Raw genomic sequence first — 27,376 nt, 5'->3', positions numbered from 1 at the left:
AATTCAGCTATTAAAACTTGTGCATACTTCGTAAAGTTTTTGTGTTGTGTTTTTCAACTCCATTAATTCACTTATATTCCTCTCTATATTGTCTATTCTTGTTAGCATTTCGTCAAACCTTTTTTCAAAGTTCTTAGTTTCTTTGCATCAGGTTAGTACAAGTTCTTTTAACTCCCCAAAGTTTCTTATCATCCACCTTCTGAAGCCTGCCTCTGTTAATAGAACACAGTCATTCTCCATCAGGCCTTGTTCCGTTGCTGATGAGGAACTGTGAGCCCCTGTAGAGGGAGAGGCGTTCTGATTTTGGGTATTCTCAGCCTTTTTAGGCTGATTTCTTCCCTTCGTTATAACTTTATCCATCTGTCGTCTTTGTAATTACCGCCTTTCTAATTAGGTTTCTGAGTGGACGTCCAAATTACTGATTCCCAGCACCAGAATCTGAGCAACCCACTGCACTGGCTAAAACAGCAGCGTTAAGATTGATGGTGCTTTTCTGCCCAGGAATCTCTGGTCTGGCTTCCTTCTTGAGTCTGTCCTTCAATCAGCTGAATAGGCAACTCTGCCTTCCCGGAGCTCCAAACATCAGCCAAAAGGGGAACCAGTCCTGCTTACCCTGCACCAAAAACCGCTGCGCTGGGGTGCCAGCAAAACCGCTGCACCAGCCACAAGAGTCGTGCTGGTGACCTGTGGGGCTCCTCTGCTGGGAATCTCCTGGTCCATGAGCAACAAAAATTCGTCTGAAAGTGTGGCGTCCTCTCGTTCTCTGCACTTTCACTGGGAGCCACAATCCCGAGCTGCTAGTGATCCACCATTTCGGATCTCTCTCTCAAGTAGGAGATTTTAACCTCACCTGTGTAAACAAAGTTGCAGGGAAGTTCGAACTGAGTGGAGACCACAGAAGCTCAGCAAGGCCTCTGCTGGCAGACTGTGTCACTAGACTTCCTCCTTGCTGGGCAGGGCATTGCTGAAAAAAAGGCAGCAGCCCTTTGGGGACTTATAAATAAAGCCCCAACCTTCCTGGGATAGAGCACCTGGGGAAAGGGGCAATTGTGGGTACAGCTTCAGCAGACTTAAACATCCCTGCCTAGCAGCTGTAAAGAGTGCAGCAGGTCTCCCAGCACAGCATTCTAGTTCTGATAAGGAACAGACTGTCTCCTCAAGTGGCTCCCTGACCCCCATGTATCCTGACTAGCAGATACCTTCCAGCAGGGGCCAACAGACACCTCAGATAGGAAAGCTCTGGTAGGCATCTGGCAGCTATGCTTCTAGGACAAAGCTACCAGAAAAAGGAACAGGCACCAATCTTTGCTGTGCTGCAGCCCCTGCTAGTGATTCCCAGGTAAGCAGGGTCTGGAGTAGACCTCCAGCAAACTCCAGCAGACCTGCAGCAGAGGGGCTGATGTTAGAAGGAAAACTAACAAACAGAAAGAAATAGTTTCAGCATCAACAGAAAGGATGTCCACTCAGAGACCCCATTCAAAATCACCAACTTCAAAGACTAAAGGTAGATAAATCCATGAAGATTGGAAGAAACCAGCACAAAAAAGGCTGAAAATTCCAAAAACCAGAACACTTCTCCTCCAAGAGATCACAACTCCTCACCAGCAAAAGAACAAAACTGGATGGAGAATGAGTTTGACAAATTGACAGAAGCAGGCTTCAGGAGGTAGGTAATAAACTTCTCCGAGCTAACAGAGCATGTTCTAACCCAAAGCAAGAAAGCTAAGAACTTTGGGAAAATGTTAAATGAAATGCTAACTAGAATAGCCACTTTAGAGAAGAACATAAACAACATGATGGGGCTAAAATATACAGCACAAGAACTTCATGAAGCATACACAAGTTGCAATACCCAAATCAACCAAGCAGAAGAAAGGATATCAGAGATTGAAGATAAACTCAATGAAATAAAACAAGAAGGCAAGATTAGAGAAAAAAGAGTAAAAAGAAATGAACAAAGCCTCCAAGAAATATGGAATTATGTGAAAAGACCAAATCTATGTTTGATCAATGTACCTGGAAGTGACGGAGAGAATGAAACCAAGTTGGAAAACACTCTTCAGGATGTTATCCAAGAGAATATCCCCAACCTAGCAAGACAGGCTAACATCCAAATTCAGGAAATACAGACAACACCGCAAAGATACTCCTCAAGAAGAGGAACCCCAAGACACATAATCGGCAGATTCACCAAGGTTTAAATGAAGGAAAAAATGCTAAGGGCAACCAGAGAGAAACGTCGAGTTACTCACAAAGGGAAACCCATCAGACTCACAGCAGATTTCTCAGGAGAAACCCTACAAACCAGAAGAGATTAGGGGCCAATATTCAACATTCTTAAAGAAAAGAATTTTTATCCCAGAATTTCATATCCAGCCAACCTAAGCTTCATAAGCAAAGGAGAAATAGAATCCATTATAGACAAGCAACAAGTGAGAGATTTTGTCACCACCTGGCCTGCCTTCCAAGAGCTCCTGAAGAAAGCACTAAACATGGAAAGGAACAATCAGTACCAGCCACTGCAAAAACATACTAAATTGTGAAGTCTATCAACACAATGAAGAAACTACATCAACTAATGGGCAAAACAACCAGCTAGCATCATAAGGGCAGGATCAAATTCACACATAACAATATTAATTTTAAATGTAAATGGCCTAAATGCCCCAGTTAAAAGACACAGACTGGCAAATTGGATAAAGAGTCAAGACCCACCAGTATGTTGTATTCAAGAGACCCATCTCACATGCAAAGACACACATAGGCTCAAAATAAAGGGATAGAGGAAGATTTGCCAAGCCAATGGAAAGCAAAAAACAAGCAAGAATTGCAATCCTAGTCTCTAATAAAAAAGACTTTAAACCAACAAAGATCAAAAGAGACAAAGAAGGGCATTACATAATAGTAGAGATTAATGTAACAAGAAGAGCTATCTGGATGGAGGACTCAAGATGGCACTGTGAGAACAACCCAGGATTGGAGCTCTCCTTGAATCCGCAGAGAGGTGAGTCGGAGCTGCATTTCCAGACTGATCTTTGTTGCCCACAGAACGGGGAAACTCCCAAGTATAAAGGAGATGCGGTACGCCAGGCAGTACCTCTGCCTGGCGAAGCTGGCAGCCAGGGTGGCGGCAGCCGGCCCTACCCAGCGCTCCCCACAGGGCGCGCTTGTCCGGGTGCCCTATTGAACCGGCAACCTGAGACTTAAGAGGGCTGGACTTGAGACAAAACGAGACTTGGACAGTGGGCCAACCCAGGGGATTGCAGGGACAGAGCATTTGTGGTAGCCCAGTGGGACGAGCAAAACCACGATTTCAAACGATCCCCGTGCAGACGGTCCGAGACGCTCTGTGGGGGAGGGGCGTCCACCATTACCGAGGCAACCTGCCCCAACTGAGATACACGCCCACTGCTGATGCAGCCAGCCGTTGCCAAGGCAACCCGCCCCAACTGAGATACACACCCACTGCTGACGCAGCCTGCCGTTGCCAAGGCAACCCGCTACAACAGAGAGACTCCGCCGCAGGGCATGGCGGAGACCACAGCAGAACAGCAGAGCCTGCAGCAACAGGGCGAACCACACAACAGCAGGGCGGAGCCTCGGCAGGCAAACAGTGGCTAGTCTGCCTCCTAGCTGGGCAGGACACCTCAACGGACATCCAAAATAAAGCCCCAACCCCCCAACACAGAGCATTTGAGAAAAAAAGGGTTTTTTTTAATGAGCTCCATTGTAGCAGAATCTAACATAGCAGCCTAACAGACCTGAATGAACAACAGAGCTCACAGCTCAGCAATTGAGCTCCTATAAAGTACAGACTGTCTCCTCAGGCAGCTCCCTGACCCCTCTATATCCAAAAGACTGACATTTGGCAGGCATCATCCTGGGACAAAGATAGCAGAAAAAGAAACTGGTAGCATCCCTCACTGTGCCACAGCTGCTAGAGCTGCACCCCAGACAAGCAGGGCCTGGAGTGGACCTCAGCAGTCGTACAGCAAAGGGGCTAGACTGGTAGAAGGAAAACCAAGTAACAGAAATACTTCATCATCAACAATCTGGGTGTCCACTCAGAGACCCAATCGAAAAGTCAGCAACTACGCAGATGACAAGCAGATAAATCCACAAAGATGGGAAGAAACCAGCGAAAAAGGAGGAAAACACCCGAAACCAGAACACAGCGCCTCCTAGAAAGGACCAAAACTCCTCACCAGCAAGGGAACAAAGCTGGACGGAGAATGACTGTGACGAAATGACGGAATTAGACTTCAGAAGGTGGATAATGAGAAACTTTTGTGAGCTAAAAGAACATGTATTAAATCAATGCAAAGAAACTAAGGAACTTGAAAAGAGATATGAGGAAATGATAACAAGAATGGATAACTTAGAGAGGAATATGAATGAATTAAAGGAGCTGAAAAACACAATAAGAGAACTTTGCGAAGCATGCACAAGTTTCAATAGCCGAATTGACCAAGCAGAAGAAAGAATATCTGAAGTCGAAGACCAACTCAATGAAATAAAACGAGAAACCAAGATTAGAGAAAAAAGCGCAAAAAGGAATGAACAAAGTCTCCAAGAAATGTGGGACTATGTGAAAAGACCTAACCTACATTTGATAGGTGTACCAGAAGGGGACGAAGAGAATGAATCCAAGCTGGAAAATACTCTTCAGGACATCATCCAGGAAAATTTCCCCCACCTAGCAAGACAGGCCAACACTCAAAGGCAGGAAATTCAGAGAACACCACAAAGATATTCCGCAAGAAGAGCAACCCCAAGGCACATAATCTTCAGATTCAACAAGGTTGAAATAAAGGAGAAAATACTAATGGCAGCCAGAGAGAAAGGTCGGGTCACCCACAAAGGGAAGCCCATCAGAATCACAGCAGATCTCTCGGCAGAAACACTACAAGCCAGAAGAGAGTGGGGGCCAATATTCAACATTCTTAAAGAAAAGAACTTTCAACCCAGAATTTCATATCCAGCCAAACTGAGTTTCAGAAGTGAAGGAAAAATAAAATCCTTTGCGAACAAGCAAGTACTCAGAGATTTTGTCACCACCAGGCCTGCTTTACAAGAGCTCCTAAAAGAGGCACTACATATAGAAAGGAACACCCAGTACCAGCCATTCCAAAAATCACACTAAACACTAAAGAGCATCAACATAATGAAGAATCTACAACAACTAACAGGCAATACAGCCACTTAGCATCAAAATGGCAGTATCAAATTCACACATAACAATATTAACCCTAAACGTAAATGGACTAAATGCACCAATCAAAAGACACAGACTGGCAAATTGGATAAAAATCCAAAACCCATCAGCGTGCTGTATCCAGGAAACCCATCTCACATGCAAGGATACACAAAGGCTCAAAATAAAGGGATGGAGGAAGATTTACCAAGCAAATGGAGAGCAAAAAAAAAGCAGGAGTTGCAATTCTCATCTCTGATAAAATAGACTTTAAAGCAACAAAGATCAAAAGAGACAAAGAAGGCCATTACATAATGGTAAAAGGATCGATACAACAAGAAGAGCTAACGATCCTGAACATATATGGACCCAATGCAGGAGCACCCAGATACATAAGGCAAGTTCTTAATGACTTACAAAGAGACTTAGACTTCCACACAATAATAGTGGGAGACTTTAACACTCCACTGTCAATATTAGACAGATCAACCAGACAGAAAATCAACAAGGATATCCAGGGCTTGAACTCAGACCTAGAGCAAGCAAACCTAATAGACATTTACAGAACTCTCCACCCCAAATCCACAGAATACACATTCTTCTCAGCACCACATCACACCTACTCTAAAATTGACCACATAATTGGAAGTAAAGCACTGCTCAACAAATGCAAAACAACTGAAATCATAACAAACAGCCTCTCAGACCATAGTGCAATCAAGTTAGAACTCAGAATACAGAAACCAACCCAGAACCGCACAGCTTCATGGAAACTGAACAACTGGCTCTTGAATGTTGACTGGGTAAACAATGAAATGAAGACAGAAATAAAGAAGTTCTTCGAAACCAATGAGAACCAAGACACAACATGCCAGAACCTCTGGGACACATTTAAAGCAGTCTCTAGAGGAAAGTATATAGCAATAAGTGCCCATATGAGGAGAATGGAGAGATCCAAAATTGACACCCTATCATCAAAATTGAAAGAGCTAGAGAAGCAAGATCAAAAAAACTCAAAACCCAGCAGAAGACAAGAAATAACTAAGATCAGAGCTGAACTGAAGGAGATTGAGACACGAAAAACCCTTCAAAAAATCAATAAATCCAAGAGCTGGTTTTTTGAAAAGATCAACAAAATAGACAGACCACTAGCCAGATTGATTAAAAATAAAAGAGAGAACAACCAAATAGATGCCATAAAAAATGATAAAGGGGAAATCACCACAGATTCCACAGAAATTCAAACCATCATCAGAGAATATTACAAACAACTCTATGCACATAAACTAGTAAACCTGGAAGAAATGGATAAATTCCTGGACTCCTGTGTCCTCCCAAGCCTAAACTAGGAGGAAGCTGAAACTATGAATAGACCAATAACAAGGTCAGAAGTCGAAGCAGCAATTAAGAGCCTACCACTCAAAAAAAGCCCAGGTCCAGACAGATTCACAGCCGAATTCTACCAGACACACAAAGAGGAGCTGGTACCATTCATTCTAAAACTATTTCAAACAATCCAAAAAGAGGGAAGCCTTCCCAAATCATTTTATGAGACCAACATCATTCTGATACCAAAACCCGGCAGAGACCCAACAAGAAAAGAAAGCTTCAGGCCAATATCCATGATGAACATAGATGCAAAAATCTTCAATAAAATATTGGCAAGCCGATTGCAACAGCAAATCAAAAAACTTATTCATCATGATCAAGTAGGATTCATCCCGGGGATGCAAGGCTGGTTCAACATACACAAGTCTATCAACGTAATTCACCACATAAACAGAACCAAAAACAAAAACCACATGATTATCTCAATTGACGCAGAGAAGGCATTTGACAAAATTCAACAGCCCTTTATGCTAAAAACCCTCAATAAACTCGGTATTGATGGAACATATCTCAAAGTAATAAAAGCGATTTATGACAAACCAACAGCCAATATCATACTGAATGGGCAAAAACTGGAAGCATTCCCTTTGAAATCTGGCACTAGACAAGGATGCCTTCTTTCACCACTCCTATTCAATATAGTACTGGAAGTCCTAGCCAGAGCAATCAGGCAAGAAAAAGAAATAAAGGGTATTCAAATTGGAAAGGTGGAAGCCAAACTGTCTCTATTTGCAGACGACATGATAGTATACCTAGAAGACCCCATCCATCGCCTCAGCCCAAAAACTTCTGAAACTGATAAGCAACTTCAGCAAAGTCTCAGGATATAAAATCAATGTGCAAAAATCACAAGCATTCCTCTACACCAATAACAGACTTAAAGAAAGCCAAATCAAGAGCGAACTGCCATTCGCAATTGCTACAAAAAGAATAAAATACCTTGGAATACAACTCACAAGGAACATAAGGGACCTCTTCAAGGAGAACTACAAACCACTGCTCAATGAAATCAGAGAGGACACAAACAGATGGAGAAACATTCCATGTTCATGGTTAGGAAGAATTAATATCATGAAAATGGCTATACTGCCCAAAGTAATTTACAGAATCAACGCTATCCCCATCAAGCTACCATTGACTTTCTTCACAGAACTGGAAAAAACCACCATGAACTTCATATGGAACCAAAAGAGAGCCCGCATAGCCAAGTCAATTCTAAGCAAAAAGAACACAGCAGGGGGCATCACACTACCGGATTTCAAACTATACTACAAGGCTACAGTAATCAAAACAGCATGGTACTGGTACCAAAACAGAGATATAGACCAATGGAACAAAACAGACACACTGGAGGCAACACAACATATCTACAACTATACAATCTTTGATAAATCTGACAAAAACAGCCAATGGGGAAAGGATTCCCTGTTTAACAAATGGTGTTGGGAAAACTGGCTAGCCATGTGCAGAAAGCAGAAACTGGACCCCTTCCTGACGCCTTACACTAAAATTAACTCCAGATGGATTAAAGACTTAAACATAAGACCTGGCACAATAAAAACCCTAGAAGGAAATCTAGGCAAAACTATCCAGGACAAAGGAGTAGGCAAGGACTTCATGAACAAAACACCAAAAGCATTGGCAACAAAAGCCAAAATAGACAAATGGGACCTAATGAAACTCCACAGCTTCTGCACGGCAAAAGAAACAGTCACTAGAGTGGATCGGCAACCAACAAAATGGGAAAAAATTTTTGCAGTTTACCCATCTGACAAAGGGCTGATATCCAGAATTTACAAAGAACTCAAACAGATTTACAGGAAAAAAACAAACAAGCCCATTCAAAAGTGGGCAAAGGATATGAACAGACACTTTACGAAAGAAGACATATATGAGGCCAACAATCATATGAAAAAATGCTCATCGTCACTGGTCATCAGAGAGATGCAAATCAAAACCACATTGAGATACCATCTCACGCCAGTTAGAATGGCGATCATTAAAAAATCTGGAGACAACAGATGCTGGAGAGGATGTGGAGAAAAAGGAACACTTTTACACTGTTGGTGGGAGTGTAAATTAGTTCAACCATTGTGGAAGACAGTGTGGCGATTCCTCAAGGCCTTAGAAATAGAAATTCCATTTGACCCAGCAATCCCATTACTGGGTATATACCCAAAAGACTATAAATCGTTCTACTATAAGGACACATGTACACGAATGTTCATTGCAGCACTGTTTACAATAGCAAAGACCTGGAATCAACCCAAATGCCCATTGATAATAGACTGGATTGGAAAAATGTGGCACATATACACCATGGAATATTATGCAGCAATCAGAAATGATGAGTTTGTGTCGTTTGTAGGGACATGGATGAATCTGGAGAACGTCATCCTCAGCAAACTGACACAAGAACAGAAAATGAAACACCGCATATTCTCACTCATAGGCGGGTGATGAGAAATGAGAACACATGGACACAGAAAGGGGAGTACTAAACACTGGGGTCTATTGAGGGGAAAAGGAGAGGGCCAGTGGGAGGGGGAGGTGGGGAGGGATAGCCTGGGGAGAAATGCCAAATGTGGGTGAAGGGGAGAAGGAAAGGAAAGCACACTGCCATGTGTGTACCTACGCAACTGTCTTGCATGCTCTGCTCATGTACCCCAAAACCTAAAATCCAATAAAAATTTAAAAAAAAAACAAGAAGAGCTATCTGTCCTAAATATATATGCACCCAATACAGGAGCACCCAGATACATAAAATAATTTCTTAAAGACCTAAAAGAAGACTTAGACTCCCAAACAATAATAGTGGGAGACTTTAACACCCCACTGTCAATATTAGACAGATCAATGAGACAGAAAATTAACAAGAATATTCAAGACTTGAACTCAGCTCTGGAACAAGCAAATCTAATAGACATCTACAGAACTCTCCACCCCAAATCCACAGACTATACATTCTTCTCAGAACCACATCACACGTATTCTAATATTGATCACATAATTAGAAGTACAACACTCCTCAGCAAATGTAAAAGAACAGAAATCTTAACAGTGTCTCAGACCACAGTGCAATCAAATGAGAACTCAGGATTAAGAAACTCACTCAAAACCGCACAACTACATGGAAACTGAACAACCTGCTCCTGAATGACTAGGGGTTACATAATGAAATGAAGGCTGAAATAAAGATGTTATTTGAAACCAATGAGAATGAAGACACAACATACCAGAATCTCTGGGACACATTTAAAGCAGTGTGTAGAGGGAAATTTATAGCATTAAATCCCCACAAGAGAAAGCAGGAAAGATCTCTAAAATTGACGCCCTAACATCATGATTAAAAGAACTAGAGAAGCAAGAACAAACAAATTCAAAAGCTAGCAGAAGACAAGAAATAACTAAGATGAGAGCATAACTGAAGGAGACAGAGACATAAAAAACCCTTCAAAAAATCAATGAATCCAGAAGCTGGTTTTTTGAAATGATCAACAAATTAGATAGACAGCTAGCCAGACTAAAAAAGAAGAAAAGAGAGAAGAATCATATAAATGCAATAAAAATGATAAAGGGGATATCACCACCAGTCCCACAGAAATACAAACTACCATCAGAGAATACTACAAACATCTCTATGAAAATAAACCAGACAATCTGGAAGAAATGGATAAATTCCTAGACACTTACACCTTCCCAAGACTAAACCAAAAAGAAGTCAAATCCCTGACAGACCAACAATAAGGTCTGAAATTGAGGCAGCAATTAATAGCCTACCAACCAAAAAAAATTTCAGTACCAGATGGGTCCACAGCCGAATTCTACCAGAGGTACAAAGAGAAGCTGGTGCCATTCCTTCTGAAACTGTTTGAAACAATACAAAAAGAGGGACTCCTTTCTAACACATTTTATGAGACCAACACCATTCTGATGCCAAAACCTGACAGAGACACAACTAAAAAAGAAAATTTCAGGCCAATATCCATGATGGACATCAATACAAAAATCCTCAAGAAAATGCTGGAAAACGGAATCCAACAGCACATCGAAAACTTATCCATCATGATCAAGTTGGCATCATCCCTGGGATGCAAGGCTGTTTCAACATACACAAATCAATAAATACAGTCCATCATATAAACAGTACCAAAGACAAAAGTCATATGATTATTTTGATACAGAGAAGACCTTTGACAAAATTCAACAGCCCTTTATGCTAAAAACTTTCAATAAAGTAGGTATTGATGGAACATATCTCAAAATAATAAGAGCTGTTTATGACAAACCTACAGCCAATATCATACCGAATCAGCAAAAACTGGAAGCATTCCCTTTGAAAACTGGTACAAGACAAGGATGCCCTCTCTCACCACTCCTATTCAACATAGAATTGGAAGTTCTGGCCTGGGCGGTGAGGCAAGAAAAAGAAATAAAGGGTATTCAGTTAGGAAAATATGAAGTCAAATTGTCTATTTGCAGACAATATGATTGTATATTTAGAAGACCCCACCATCTCAGCCCAAAATCTCCTTAAGCTGATAAGCAAATTTAGCAAAGTCTCAGGATACAAAATCAATTTGTATGGCAAAAATCACAGCCATCCCTATACACCAGCAACAGACAAACAGACAGCCAAATCATGAGTGAACTCCCATTCACAATTGCTACAAAGAGAATAAAATACCTAGGAATACAACTATCAGGGGTTGTGAAGGACCTCTTCAAGGAGAACTACAAACCACTGCTCAAGGAAATAAGAGAGGACACCAACACATGGAAAAACATTCCATACTCATGATGAGGAAGAATCAATATCATGAAAATGGCTGTACTGCCCAAGATAATTTATAGATTCAATGCTATCCCCATCAAGCTACCATTGACTTTCTTCACAGAATTGGAAAAAACCCACCTTAAATTTCATATGGAACCAAAAAAGAGCCCACATAATCAAGGCAATCCTAAGCAAAACAAAACCAAAGCTTGAGGCATCATGCTACCTGACTTCAAATTATATTACAAGGCTATGGTAATCAATACAGCATGGTACTGGTATCAAAACAGAGATATAGACAAATAGAACAGAAAAGAGGCCTCAGAAATAATGCCATACATCCACAACCATCTAATCTTTGACAAACCTGACAAAATCATGCAATGGGGAAGGATTCTCTATTTAATAAATGGTGTTAGGAAAGCTGGCTAGCAATATGCAGAAAGCTGAAACTGGATTCCTTCCTTACACCTTATACAAAAATTAACTGAAGATGGATTAAAGACTTAAATATAAGACCCAAAACCATGAAACCTCTAGAAGAAACCCTAGGCAACACCATTCAAGACATAGGCATGGGCAAGGACTTCACAACTCAAACACCAAAAGCAATGTCAACAAAAGCCAAAATACACAAATGGGATCTAATTAAACTTAAGAGTTTCTGCACAGCAAAAAGAAACTATCATTAGAATGAATCAGCAACCAACACAATGGGAAAAAAATGTTTGCAATCTACTCATCTGACAAAGGGCTAATATCCAGAATCTGAAAAGAACTTAAACAAATTTACAAGAAAAAACAACCCCATCAAAAAGTGGGCAAAGTGTATGAACAGACATTTCTCAAAAGAAGACATTTATGCAGCCAACAAACATATGAAAAAAAGCTCATCATCACTAGTCATTAGAGAAATGAAAATCAAAACCACAATGAGATACCATCTCATGCCAGTTAGAATGGTAATCATTACAAAATCAGGAGACAACAGATGCTAGAGAGGATGTGGAGAAATAGGAATGCTTTTACACTGTTAGTGGGAGTGTAAATTACTTCAACCATGTGGAAGACAGTGTGGCGATTCCTCAGGATCTAGAACTAGAAATACCATATGACCCAGCAATCCCATTACTGGGTATATACCCAAAGGATTATAAATCATTCTGTTATAAAGACATATGCACATGTGTTTTTATTATTGCACTTTTCACAACAGCAAAGACCTGAAACCAACCCAAATGCCCATCAATGATAGATTGGATAAAGAAAATGTGGCACATATACACCATGGAATACTATGCAGCCATAAAAAAGGATGATCTTACGTCCTTTGCAGGAACGTGGATAAAGCTGGAAACTATCATTCTCAGCAAACTGACACAAAAACAGAAAACCAAACACTGCATGTTCTCACTCATAAGGGAGTGTTGAACAATGAAAACACATGGACACAGGGAGGGGAACATCATATACCAAGGCCTGCTGGGAGTTGGGGGGGGCTAAGGGAGGGATAGCAGTGGGGTGGAGGGCCAGGGGAGGGATAGCATTAGGAAGAATGCCTAATGTAGATGACAGGGTATTAAATGCAGCAAACCACCACTGTATGTGTATACCTGTGTAACAAACATGCACGTTCTGCATATGTACCCCAGAACTTAAAGTATATTTTTTAAAAAAGAATATGCAAATATCTTAGCATAGGAAGGTAAACATGGGGCCGGGCCCAGTGGCTCACACCTGTAATCCCAACACTTTGGGAGGCCAAGGCGGGTGGATCGTTTGGGGTCAGGATTTCAAGACCAGCTTGGCCAACATGGTGAAATGCCATCTCTACTACAAATACAAAAAATACCAAGGTGGTAGTTGCCCATGCTTGTAATCCCAGCTACTTGGGAGGCTGTGACAGGATAATCATTTGGGCCTGGGAGGTAGAGGTTGCAGTGAGCTGAGATAGCACCACTGCACTCCAGTCTGGGCAACCGAGTGAGACTCTTTCTCAAAAAAAAAGGGGGGGAAAAATAAATATGTGTTCTTATCTTTCAAAACATTTAAGGTATCCTTTGAAAAACTGAAAAAGTAGAATTTAATATTTTATTTCAGGGACTAACTATTCAATATATGAATTAGTCATTTTCCTGTTTCTCCAGAGTAAACATATAATAGTTTTCTAAAAATCAAATGGCTTCAACAGTCTCAAATCATTTAGCTGTAAGACCACCTGTAGCCCAGAAGAGTGGAATATATGATTTTTTAAATCCTGTCCATTCTAAGGTTTCCATCATCTAGATTCTACACTACCTCTTAGTTCCTTGCCTAGGGACTAAAGTAGGTAAAAATGAGTAAACCTTAAGCTTTACAGGACTGTCAATTAAAAGAGGAACAAGAAAAGAAAGACAATAACTTACAACTCAGAGGTTACTCGGTCCTGGAATGAATCTGCTGGGATCCAGTTTGAACCTTTTAGAAATATGGGAAATCCATTAATTTTGAAATAGAAACTCAAACCAGGAGACCCTTTTATGGGCTCTTCTATAAGTTCCACTGTCCTAAAGTAAACCTGCAATAAACAGAATTAAATGACAAATATCAAATTTAAAACATAAGCAAAATGGTTTTTTTTTAAAAAAAGAAGCACGCCTAACAGAAAATCAAACACTGCATGTTCTTACTCATAGGTGGGTGTTGAACAATGAGAACACATGGACACAGGGAGGGGAGCATCACACACTGGCGTCTGTTGGGAGGAAATAGGGGAGGGACAGTGGGGGGTGAGGAGTTGGGGAGAGATAGCATGGGGAGAAATGCCAGATATAGGTGAAGAGGAGGAAGGCAGGAAATCACGCTGCCGTGTGTGTACCTATGCAACAATCTTGCATGTTCTTCACATGTACCCCAAAACCTAAAATGCAATAAAAAAAAAAGAAGCACACCTTTTTGAAAAGGTACATTCAGTAGTTTAATGTTAATTTTCCTATTTACTGTGAAGCACATAATGTGGAAATGCACATTTCAGGAATATACCCTCATAAATTATTGCTAGCATCTGTTATTTCTCTTTTAAAAGAGAAATGTAGAAACCACTAAAGAGCTACTGTAGTCTTCCACATGAAACAGGCATTTGTAATTACCTCGAAAAAGACAATTTGAAGATAACATTTCTAAATTCAATGAAAAACACTCTATTTCACGAGAATAGAAAAAAATGCTGTCTTCGAAAAACACATTCTCATTTCAGTGTTGTTAAAATATAGCCAAACATGCATCCTAGAATCAAATGTTATAATTTAACAACTTCCCAATCTTAATAACACATTACCATGAAATCACTTTGTTTAATGGGTAATTTAATCCTAATTACACATTAAACTCAATGTTTGAGCACACTCTGGTTTCTTGACTGGAGATGTACATGGTGCACTAATGGAAGTAGACGGGGCAGGAGCACACACTCCGTGCTATCGGTGCTCTGGAGAGGAAGCAAGAGACCATCTTGGTGACAGCCTAGCCAGGTTTTCCCCCAGTTAAGTATGGGCAGAAAGATCCCAGATAAAAAAGCTTTGATGTTTTTATCAAATCTTAATTCTTGGCAGCCATAAACTGGATCAAGTTTCTATAAGATTTTACAGCAATAAAGCCTAGTCTTACCTCCAAAGCACACATTTCTCTAATTTAAAAAAATCAGTGAATGAATTAGTCAAATTATTTCATGTAATAAAACAGTTCACCATTCTTCTGCTTCCTGACTCTTGCCCTGATTTATATGAAATGACAAAAGATACCAGAATTAACTTTACAAGAAGATACAGAACATGTCCTGGAGGATCTTGACAAGGGATGACCACTCCTGCTTCAGGGTTAAAAATGTAAAGAATGCACAGTGATCTTCAGAGGTGACTTTTAAAATACTGTGATGATGGGTTCCAACATCTAGAACAGTGAGTGGTTCTTTAAATGTGGCCTGGGGACTCCAGGAGGTCCATTGGAACCTTTCAGTGGGCACTTACCTTTACTTACAGTAAAACTAAAACGTTATTTGCCTTTATTTCTCTCAGTCTCTGAGTGTCAGTGGAATTTTCCAGATGTGTGCCTACTTCATCACTCTGACAGCTAATGGAATGTGTGCTGTGTACTCTGTTGTGTTGTAGTGCCGAGCTGAGGCAGAGGTTTATGGCATGAAGCAGTGCACTTTCAGAGATTAACTCAGTTTGTTCTCTGTACTTTTACTGTGTTCTTACTATTAATAGCTGTCTTTTATTATTCCTGCTGTAATCTCTATACCCTCATTGTTGTTCAATAAATTTTTATTTTGAACCCCAAAGTTTCCCTTGCCACCTACACAGAAGCACAAAAGGGGTAGGTACTACTTGTTCTTTTGTTTCACAGCAGTATTTTTAAGTTTTCAAGTAAAAACAAATTTTAATTTTAATTGAAAACTTACTTTACACCTAATATTTTATCTTGTTCTAAAAGAAAATCTATTTTTAATACTTTTTTTCTAATTCAGGGATGAATTTTCAAAGTGGGATTAGAAGGCTTACTTCTTAACAGCCTGGTCAACATGGTGAAATCTTGTCTCTACTAAAAGTATAAAAATTAGCTGCGCATGGTGATGCATGCCTATAATCCCAGCTACTTGGGAGGCAAAGGCAGAAGAATCACTTAAACCCAGGAGGCAGAGGTTGCAGTGAGCCGAGATCATGCCATTGCACTCCATCCTGGGTTATAGAGCAAGACTCTGCCTTAAAAAATTAAAAAAAAAAAGAAGAAGGCTTATCTTCTCAACCTATAACTGTACTGTACTATCTGTCTATATCTAAAGATGCTAAAAAAAAAAAGTGAAACTGACATGTCAGTCTTTTGACTCATGAAAGGGAAGAATCTATTTTAAAGAAACTGGGTAAAATTATGAAGAAGAAATGAAATTATCTCTCAACTTTATGGATGTTAATAACTTTTTGTGTGTTATGCAATGGAACATTTTAAAATAATATTTATGGTGCCAGTTAAGTTGTAATGTCTCATTGAGACAAATCATTCACCGTATAAAGAAGATAACTGAATATTTAAACTTAGACATGATAAGCTCGTTAAAGATAAACAGTGAAAAACCCACTGAAGCATCTTACAGGGTTAGTTACACAGCACTGGCTAGAGAAGTACAGAGTAGCTGACAGATCACTGTACTGTTGACATTGCAGAATGCTTATTGGATGAAAAGTCAGTAAAGGAAATCACAGCACTGCCACTTTGCAATGACAGAGTAACTCATCCAATTAAGAGATTTGACTGCAAATCTCTTTTTGGGATTTGAAGACTGGCTTGATATCTCAGGTGAAACAATCATATTTTTGCTTTACAAAGGAGTGAATCTCCAGATATTGATGGATTTGCCAATTGGCTTGTATTTGTCTGTTATTAGCACAATAAATCATCAAAAATCTTCTTTTCTGTGAATTTTCAGCAACAATATACAAGAGGTGCTGAAATATTCAAAGTACTAAATAATTATTTGAGTCTCAGGGATGTAATTACTGTGTTAACATTTGCACTAATGTTACAAAAGCAGTGGTGGGTAACACTGCTGCTTCCTTACAGCAGGAAACAAGGCAGCAGCTCCAAACTGTGCTAGTGGTCATTACATCTTTCACCTTCATGCATTAGCAGGAAAATGAAAAAAGCTAGTTTCATTTAAGACTGTCCTTGATAAAGCAGTAAACATTAATTTCATTAAATCCCAACCGTCAGTATGCATATTTTAATATCCTATGTTATGAAATAGGCAATCTCCATAAAGCATCATTCACAATAGACAGCTGGATGAAAAGCCTCTGGGCCATTATTAGAGTTATATGGAAGCTGAATTGGCCTTCTTGTTCATGAAACCCCATTTTTACTTGATAAAAGGACTGACAGACAAATGATGGTTATTCAGACCTGGACACCTGGCAGACATTCTCTTGAAAATGAATGGAGTGAGCCTATCACCTCAAGGAAAACAAATGGTAGTATTTGTGGCCAAGGATAAAACTCAAACTTTCAAGTAAAAATTGAGATTAGGGAGAACTTGTATCTACTACTCATGGTAGTAGATAATACTTGAATACTTAAAAACTATTTAGATGATGTCAGTGGTGATATTAACAAATGTGATATTATAAAAGGAAATGTTTCAACATTTGGAAGATCTACAATGATCAAGAAACAAACATTTTCCAATAACCAATGCATTATATTAAAATATCACATAATATGGGTTAAGAATCCATACAAAGTGCAAGATAGACCAATGGATTTTAATGTAACAGAGAATAAAAAGTTTATTGAAATGACTTCAGTGTCCACATTGCAACTAACCTTTAAGAAACTATTATTTGTTAAAAGAAAATCCACAATTTATCTGAAAAGACTTTTTCCTTTTCCAAGTATATCTGTGTGAAGTCAGATTTCCTTAATCTGTTTCAAACAAAACAACATATTGCAAATTGACTGAAGGCCGATACAGATGAGAATCCATTTGTCTTCTACTAAGCAAGACATTAAAGTGACTTGCAAATATGTAAAACGATCATTTCCACTAGTTTTTTTGTAAATATATTTTTTATAAAATAAATCATATATTAAAAATAGTCATATGTGACATGAGTTCATTATGGTTATTTAAAATGAATAAGTAAATATTTAATTCTCAGTTTTAATATTTAATATGGTAAATATCAGTACATATAAACAAAAGCCTGTTGGAATTTTCAATGAATTTTGTAAGTATAATGCAGTGCTGAGTCCCCAAAATTTTGAGAATCACTACTACAGAAAATAGAACTTATTAATTCCTTTTACTTTTGTTTGTTTGTTTGTTTTGAGAAATAGTCTTGCTCTGTTGCCCAGGCTGGAGTGCAATGGCACAATCTTGGCTCATTGCAACCTTCGCCTCCTGGGTTCAAGTAATTCTGTCTCAGTCTCCCGAGTAGTTGGGATTACTGGCACACATCACCATGCCTGGCTAAGTTTTGTATTTTTAATAGACAGGGTTTTGCCATGTTGGTCATGCTGGTTTCAAACTCCTGACCTCAGGTGATCCGCCCGCCTCGGCCTCCCAAAGTGCTGGGATTACAGACATAAGCCACCTCGCCTGGCCTATTTATTTCTTTATATCTATTAATGCTACAAATAGTATTAATTATACAACATAATACTTTCCAGCATATTTTTCTTTTCTGTGCAAATGTTTTTATAAAAAGACATCTCTCCCTATCCCCCAACTCTTGCAATAACAAGTTATGACTGGGGTCACAATGAACCCCAAACCACCTGACAGTGCCTCAGAGGTGAAGTAGTAATTATCAGGACCTTTCCTTCTGGGCATCCTTTGACAGGTGAAAGGCTCCTGCTTCTTTTTTTTTTTTTTTTTTTTTTTTTCAGGAAGGGAGGGAAGGAGGAAGGGAGGGAGGAAGGAAGGATGAGGGAACGAAGGAAGGGAGGAACGGGGGAGAGAGGGAGGGAGGGAGGGAAGGGAAGGAAGGAAATGAAGTAATGAGAGAGACATTGAAAGGCTCCTGCTTCTACAATAAGTGTCGGTAATTTTCTACGTCCTCTGGCAGTCTTGATTGTCACATAAAAGCCTTCTTCTACAACAGGTATTTTACTTCAAAGAAAATAATGGGTTCTGAAAGGTTTCTTGAAAAGACCCTTGAGTAACATATATTTGCATCCAAAGTAAATATATAATCTTCATATGAGACTAAACTTTTTTAAACGGTCCAACAAAGACAACTGTTGTCTAACAGTAGAAAAAAGTATAAATACCTAAGAAACTAAAAATGTGTAAGTCAGGTTGTTTGAAAATTTAAAATTTTAACCTCTAAATTTTTATTTATTTTTGAAGTTTCTATTAATTCCTCACTAGATCAGTGTTTTTATTAACTTCATAAAGATTTAATTTTCAAAATAGAAAGATTAACTTTAAAAGTGCAGGATAGTTGAATGCATTCTTTCAAACAAGATATAAGGATATCTGAACTAAAGGGCTTAAGAGGTACGTGACTGATAAATACGGTACTCCTCAAATTTCTTTCTCTGGCAGACCAAACAGATGATATGTAATGAATCATTGATTCATAAACCCAAGGCTACTTCTCAGCTGTTTGTAATCAGATACTTAAAAAGCTGTAATAGCATCACTAGATTTTCAAAAGAGCAATTTTCTTCTTAAAAATAAACCCACTTATTTCTAAACATTGTCAAATGTCAAACCTGCTAAAATCCTTTTACATGTATTTTTAGAGACAACCAAACACTGCATTTCTGTCTTTGTTCTGAAAGTGCTCCGGCGTCCAGAAGTATTGAGAAAACAAACTCTGGATCTCCACAAATAGCTCTTGTCAAACAGGTCTGTGCAGGATGACACAAGAGACATTCTTTGTTGTGCCCTTGCAATTTGCAGACAGCACAACCAGAAGTTAACAGATTAACGTTTACATCAGCACAGTTATGTATCCTTGTAGCCAGATGTGTATATAGTATCTCTGACACCAGATAGGATCACTTTTTAAGACCTTCTCTTCTATATGACAAAGTTATTTTCAATCGAAGTAATAAAATGAAATGAATAATGATAATGTCCAAAAAGAATGTAGACACTGAAAATGTTCTTCCCTGAACTTTGTATAATCATGTCAGTTTTTAAAAGTAACATAAATATTAGAGTACAAAAAAGGAAGTTAATAGATTCAAGTTTTGATTAAATGTGTATATTTTCAAATAAAGGAAATAGCATACATAATAATATGCTACAGTAAGAAATAAAAATATTTGCTATTTTCAGCCTTACCTTCTAAAAAATCTGTCAACAACTTTCTCAAAATTGATCTTCTTTGGACATATATGTTCAATAAAGAGAACTGCCAAATCTGCTGATTTATCTTGTCATAGCTGATGGAAAAACACCGTTTATTAATTTTAACTCAGAAATGTTCTTCCAGATGAGGCCAGAGTATGGCAATGTTTTAGAAAAGTATCAAACATATTAAGTTTGGTAGAGATTCATAAAAACCCCATGTAACATTAAACTCCAAAAAATGCAATTATATCCATGCTTTTGTTCTTTTGACATTCATCCAAACTATTTACAAATGCCTCTGAAGTATTAAAAAAATGGAAAAAAAAAAACTCCGACTTCTCCAGTATTTCTTCTGCAAAATCAGAGAAAATGGCTAAATGATTGTGAACACAAATACTATTTGATTCATTCCTTTAGAACAAGTATCTAGTTCTCAGGGACAACTATTGGGGCATTTGGCATTGCTATGTGGATTTCTCTGAGCAATGGAAAACCAGCATCTCTTTGTTTTTCTCCTGGCACTCTTCTTCAAAATTTGATTCTATTTTCTATGTAAATGTCAATGTCCTTATATTTTGTTGTTGCCCAGTAAAAAGCCTTCATGAAAATTTCTATGTACTTATCTTCAAAGAAGACTTTCAAAGTTTGGTATTTTACTGTACATTGTTCAAGATAGAGTCTATTTGCAAATATTTTTGTATCTGATTAATGTCATCTAAAACTATACCAGGAAAAAAGAGATAATTCCAAAGAGAAAACTGCACACCACAGAGAGTAATGTCTGAGCTGACTCATGTGTCCACATTTTCTTTGGATTACATGGTACTTCAAAGTTGAGATTAACTTTTTAAAATTTTTTACTGTGTCCTAGCTTTGTAATGAACCTTCCATCTTGTCTAGGAAAGATTTTCTGCAGCTTTTCCTGTCAATGAGGTGAGATGAGAAAGAATGAATACAATTTTTTCAAAGTTCTAAAAAAAAATCATACAGGAAAAAAGAAATTTCCAAAAAAGTAGATTTCACAAAGCTCAGATAATAATTTCCAAGAGGATGAAATCATATTTGGGATTAATTTATTTGATTTTTACATGAAGTCCACAGTGAATACTGGCCACATATGCAGCATCTTTTATCCTGGACCATGATAGAGGTTTATGAAATAGTGATTCCAGTCTTTGAAGCTATTTTCTGTGCGTTCTGCTGCAGTTTTTCTGGAAATATAAGAATTACTTCCTTATTTCCATTCTGCCACCTTCTATATGACCAATTCACACATTTGATCTGTTTCCAGGAATGTAAGAATGACTTCTTTATTTCCACTCTAACACCTTCAATACAGGCCTATCTGACCAATTCACACATTTGATCTCTGTTTAAAGTAACAGGAGTTCTGTCAAAAAGAATTCCAGCCAGGTAGTGGCTCACCCCTATAACCCCAACACTTTGGGATGCTGAGGTGGCAGGATCGCTTGAGGACAAGTGTGTGAGACCAGCCTGGGCAACATAGCAGGCTGTGTTGCAGCACCCACTTACTGCCTGTACCTAGCTAACTGCTCTCCATCTCTCCAAAATAAAATAGGTGAGGCATGGTAGCATGTGTCTGTAGTAGTCCTAGCTACTCAGGAGGATAAGGTAGGAAGATCACTGTGGCCTAGAAGTTCAAAGCTGCAGTGAGCTATGTGCAGCCTTGGTGACAGAATGAGCCCCTATCTCTAAAAAGTACAAAATAATCATAATAATTCCCAAGTATTTTGTTTTTTTAATAGCTGCCACCCACTACCAAAGCATATCACTGATGTCATGTTTTGCTTCGACTCTTTCTTTAGTTTTAAAACAGATTTAAAAGAATAAATTTCAATTCTAAAGACACTATTAAAATTACTAGAATATATTTCATGCATGAACTAAAATATGCACTTCCCAAGCAAAATATTACACATTACACCTCACAGTCCATAGCTTTCTCAATTGTAAATTTAAAGCATAAAAATAACTCCAAGAGATCACATCAAACTTATGTTGAGTTTCTCATTTTTATAATCACTGTGCTATTGTTGTTTATTTCTAATCTGCAATGCTTTTAAATGTAGGCACGTATAGGACAGGGAAGGGAGGCAAGAACTATGTTCAAAGCAAGTTCAAACAATTCCAAACTGTTATAAATTTGCTTTCAAAAGGAATGTATGAAGCTGAATCTTCATTTATCTAGGAATGACTATATAACTAAGAGTACTCCAAACTATCATGTAGAATATAATGTCTATTAAAGGATTAGTAATAAAAATGTGCTAAAGCTAAGCAAACATGGATATTATTAATATTCAAGAGTAACCAAACACACAGATAAAACTTAGACCAACATATGATAGGGGAAGGGGGAAGGTGGGAAACATATTCTATCATTGGCAATATTTATTAATACAATTGCCAGTATATAGTAATAATGAAAAACAGGCCAATCTATAGTCCATATACAATGCACCACTTACTGTCTGTACCTAAGCCTAACTGCTCCCAGGGCCCACCTGGGGAAGCCACTGCCTATAGCCATCTTGGAAATCTTTAATAAAACTTCTGACAAAGAGAAGGACAAAAGGACAGTGTACTGGGTTGAACACTGTCAACATGAAATTTGGGGTCCCCCAAGAATTCAGGTCCACCTAAAAATGCAACCTTATTTGGAAATAAGGGCTTTGCAAATATACTTAGTTTCATTAAAATGAGGTCATACTGGGCCCTAACCCAATGACTGGTATACTTATAAGTAAAGGAAACAAGACACACACAAAAGAAAAAGCATGAGATGTTGGAGACAGAGATCAGAGTGATGCATCTACAAGCCAAGGACTGCCAGCAACGATGAGAAGCTGGAAGAGGCAAGGAAGGATTATTTCCAAGAGCCTTCAGAAGGAACATGGCTCTGCCAACACCTTGATTTTGGACTCCAGCCTCTAGGACTGTGAGAAAATAAATTCTTGTTGTTTTAAGATACTTAGCTTATAGTAATTTGTAATCATAGCCCTAGAAAGCTAATACAGAAAGAAACACACTTCATAATCTCTGTACCTTTTCAATACAAAAATACACCTTGATTATTCTGAATTCCATATTCTTTTGCTATGTATTTTTAAGGGCTTTAGAGAGCCTAGAGTAGCACTTAGAAAAAATTTCACTGGCATGATATTGGTTTCTTGCCCTGTGGAATTTGCAGAGATGAAGACAGGAATTTAAGAAACAGAGAACAAAGTGAAATTTTAAAAGAAAGAAAAAAAACAAATCCCAATTGTTTTTTATAATTGTAATAGCCATGGGCAATCTTTCACTTCTTCTGGCTTGGAAACTAGGAGATACAAGTTTTAACTGATTGTAGAATACCTATTATTACATCTATTTTCCTATAATAATTTAATTGGAGGATCAAATGTACACAGCAACAGCCTTTTGCAGCTTTTAGCAAAATGATTTACCTTATTCATAGAATACTTGGGAAACTCTTATAAAATAAATTATGTGTAAGAGAAATATCAACTAATTGATTTCCTGTTTTTCATAAAGGCAAGTCATAATAAGCATTCAAAAATAAGTATTTGTTCATTAAAACACGTTACCTAGTCAATTCAGTACAATCAATTAATAGGACAAAAACCCTCAGTTAACCTGGGCAGAAAATGGCAAAAACTGATTGGTCAGATTTATTATTCCATTTAACCAAAGTATCCTCTTCCATTCCCACTTATATACAAAAATTTTTCTTTTGTTAAAAAATCAATTTCCTAAACTGATGAAGCTCACTCTCCCAGACTCACATTCTAAGGTTCCTCATGCACAATTTATTTGGCAGAATTTATGATATGATATCCCAACACTTATCTTTTACTTTGTTATTTACTAATGTTTAAATTACCTGTTGATATTTTCCATATGTTACCTCCCTTCATGCTTAAACCATTTGCCCCAATGTCACTCAACATAAGAAAAGTCTCAGTCATCAATATATTCTGCCATGTTGACAAAGAAATGTAGTCAGCACTTTTCTCTCTCTCTCTAGTGCCTGCATTCTTTTCATGATCCCGTGCATTTCTGCTATATGAGCTGCATTCAAAACCTATGATTTCCCCAGTACCTTTTGTCTGAGTCAAATAGGCTGCTGTCTCCTGACATACTCGGTTAAAAAAAATCCTAAACACTTTTCTAAGTTCAGGGGTAGAGGAGAGGCAAGAAAGAAAGATATAAAACTGGAGCAAGATGAATTTCAATGAGATACATTTAAAATAAGATTACTTTTGCATAGAGCAAGCCCAGGGTAACAATAAAACCATCAAGAATTAAGAGTAATAGAGGTGAGATAAGGAGGGGCTGGTGATAAGAAAACAGTATTCAAAGTCCCATCTGACACAGCACCAATTGCTGGTAAAGAGCCTAGGTGAGTCTCATATAACCACTTAGGATGGCAGTTTAGCATAATCTAAAAAAGCTGAACTCATGCATCCTCCACAATCAAGCAATTCCACTCCCAGTAGATATGCTGTTGGGGGCATATGTGCTGCAAGTATTATACCACTAATGTTCTCAACAGCATTACTTGGAATACCCCAGGCTGGAAACTACTCAAATCCAAACAGCAGAGGGTGTAATATAATAAAATCTTATACAATGTAAATAGACAAACTACAGTTACACAGAGCACCAAGCAGCAGTCCCCCCTTATCTGCAGGGGATATGTTCCAAGATCCCCAGTGGATGCTTGAAATTGCAGATAGTACCAAATCCCATATATACCATGTTTTTTCTATCTGATGAAGGAGAAGGCCACCAAGTGACTAAGAGGTGGATAGTATATACAGCATGGGTAAGCTCAACAAAGCGATGATTCATGTCCTGGGCAGGACAGGGCAGGACAGCATGAGATTCCATCATGCGACACAGAACAGAGTGCAATTTAAAACTCATGAATTGCTTATTTCTGGAGTTTTCCATTTACTATTTTCAGACCACAGTTGACCATGGATAACTGAAACCGCATAAGGAGAGATAACTGTATCTAAATGTCACAAACCATGATGTTGAGCCAAATTAGCCACACACTAAAGAATACATGGTATATGGTTCCATGTACATAAAATTCAAAAACAGGCAAAAAAAATAACCTAATGATGGATGTCAGGACAGTGGATCTTAGGGAAGGAAAGAGGGGTCATGATTGGTGAAGCTCACAAAAGGGAGGGGAGAGTTTGAGGTGCAAAGCGCTAGTAATTAATGTTCTGTTTCTTAAACAGGATGACAGTTACATGAGTGTTCATTTTCTCATAATTCATTAAGCTTTTCATTTACGGTCTGTTTATTTTTCATTAACAATAAATAAAAAATAAAATGTTATTTAAACAAAACTCAAGCTTTCTTTCTCAGGTTTACTTTTTCATCCTAAAACTCCACTGACAAAAGAGTTTGCAAGTCTTATAGAAAGAAAATATACTTTAAGTGGTCCTAGAGACCTTCAAAATTACTTCCATCCTCAAGCTGCATCCTGTCCTCCCATGCGTTATCTTTCACCACGACTATCTTTCACCACTTTGGATTTCACCGAAAGTGAATCCATCCTCTTCGTAATTCCTACCTCCCAGAGACCTTGCCCTCTCAACTACCTCCCTGCTTTCAAACTCTTTTTAGTCTTTCCCTCTCTACTGGCCCCTTCCCATCAGGATTTTGCTGTTGCTTTTCATTCTCTTAATAGTATCCTTTTCTATGTTGAAATCATTGCAAATTTGTAATAATATTGCAGCAATAGCACAAGGAACTCCTGTATGATCATCACCCAGAGTCCCCCTTTCAAGTTTTTGTCGGTTACCCCAATAATATTATGACAAAAAAGATCACTGCATTGCATTCAGTTCGTACATAGTCTCTTCTAACACAGAACAGTTCCTCAAGCTTTCCTTGACATTTTTGAAGATTATAGTATATTGAAGACTGAAGACTTAAGGCCCCTGTGTCCTTTCAACATGTCACATCATTCTTGAGTATCTCCTTACTTTCTGGAACAGCAAGATATTCTAGGCTCCAACTTGAGAGTCAGTAATTTCTCCAAAGAGCCCTGATTGCTTTTAATACAGAATTTCAAATCATGATATGAGTCCTAAATCCATTCACTGCTACTAGGAGCCACTCTTCCGAGGAGCTCTGAGAAAGGTTTAGGAAATGTGTGGGAAGCGCTAGGCGATATGAGGGTGTATGTGTGTGTGCGTGTGCATGTGCATGTACGTGTGTGTGTGTTGTGTAGACATTCTTAAAACACTCTCTCCCACTAGTTTCTGTGAGTCCCCAGTCAAATTGGTTCTCCCTCCATCTCATCAATCATTCCTTCTTAGATTCCTCTACAGCCTTCTTTCCAAACCCCAACCTTACTTGTTATGACTGCCTGGGTTCTGTCCTAGCTCTTTTCTCTGTGCCCGCGGATGAGGTAGTTAATCCACTCCATGGCTACAATTATCTTTATGCTGCTGACTTACACATCTATATCCTTAACCCAGATGCAATTCCTAAGCTTAAGACCTATCTAATGAACCACCCATCAAATAGTATTCCTTGGGTGTTTCTCAATCACTCCACACAAAACACATCTATCACTGAAATAACTCCTACCCAATTCCTTCCCCCGAACCTTCTCTTCTTTCTGAGTAATGGAACTCAAAGAACAGAGTTGCCATCTGTTCAGCAGCCCATACCAGCAACTGAGGAACCATTCTTAACTTCTTTTTTCCAACCGCCACATCATCAAGCCTGCTGATGTTATATCCTAAATCTCTTTCAGATTTATTTCATCAGCAATTCTGTAGACCAACCAATCCTCATTTTGTGTCTGAATTAATACCAAAGTCTTCTAACTGGTCCCCTACTCTTCGTCGTTTTTCCAACTTGATCTACACAATCTTTGTAAAACACGCATATAATCCTTACCCCCTCCTTAAAATCCTTCCAAGAATCCCGGTAGCCCTCAAGACAGTGCTTGATCCTTCGTGTGTCTCACTAGGACCTGCAGGACCTTGTCCTAGTTATTTGTATAACACCATCTCTTGTTCTTCAACGTCAAACTCAACCACAGCTGCGATGAAATTTCTTTCACTTCCGCAAACACACAACATCCTTTCTAGTCCTTGGCCCTTCACATTCTTTTCCCTCTGCC

The 27,376-nt window shown here is 38.6% G+C and overlaps 1 protein-coding gene across 2 annotated transcripts in view; it reads right to left on the bottom strand.

Moving 5' to 3' along the window:
- Positions 1–27,376, bottom strand: part of MANBA (mannosidase beta) — a 123,369-nt gene that overhangs the window by 45,924 nt on the left and 50,069 nt on the right. For both annotated transcript variants that reach the window (XM_002745542.6, XM_054253117.2), the window contains exon 8: positions 13,766–13,917. In XM_002745542.6, coding sequence (XP_002745588.1) covers positions 13,766–13,917 — 152 coding nt within the window. The remainder of the gene's footprint in view (positions 1–13,765; positions 13,918–27,376) is intronic.

Source organism: Callithrix jacchus, chromosome 3 (genome assembly GCF_049354715.1).
Source record: "Callithrix jacchus isolate 240 chromosome 3, calJac240_pri, whole genome shotgun sequence".
NCBI lineage: Eukaryota > Metazoa > Chordata > Mammalia > Primates > Cebidae > Callithrix > Callithrix jacchus.
The sequence above is the reverse complement of the archived record's forward strand: the minus strand, read 5'-3'. Positions and strand labels throughout refer to the sequence as shown.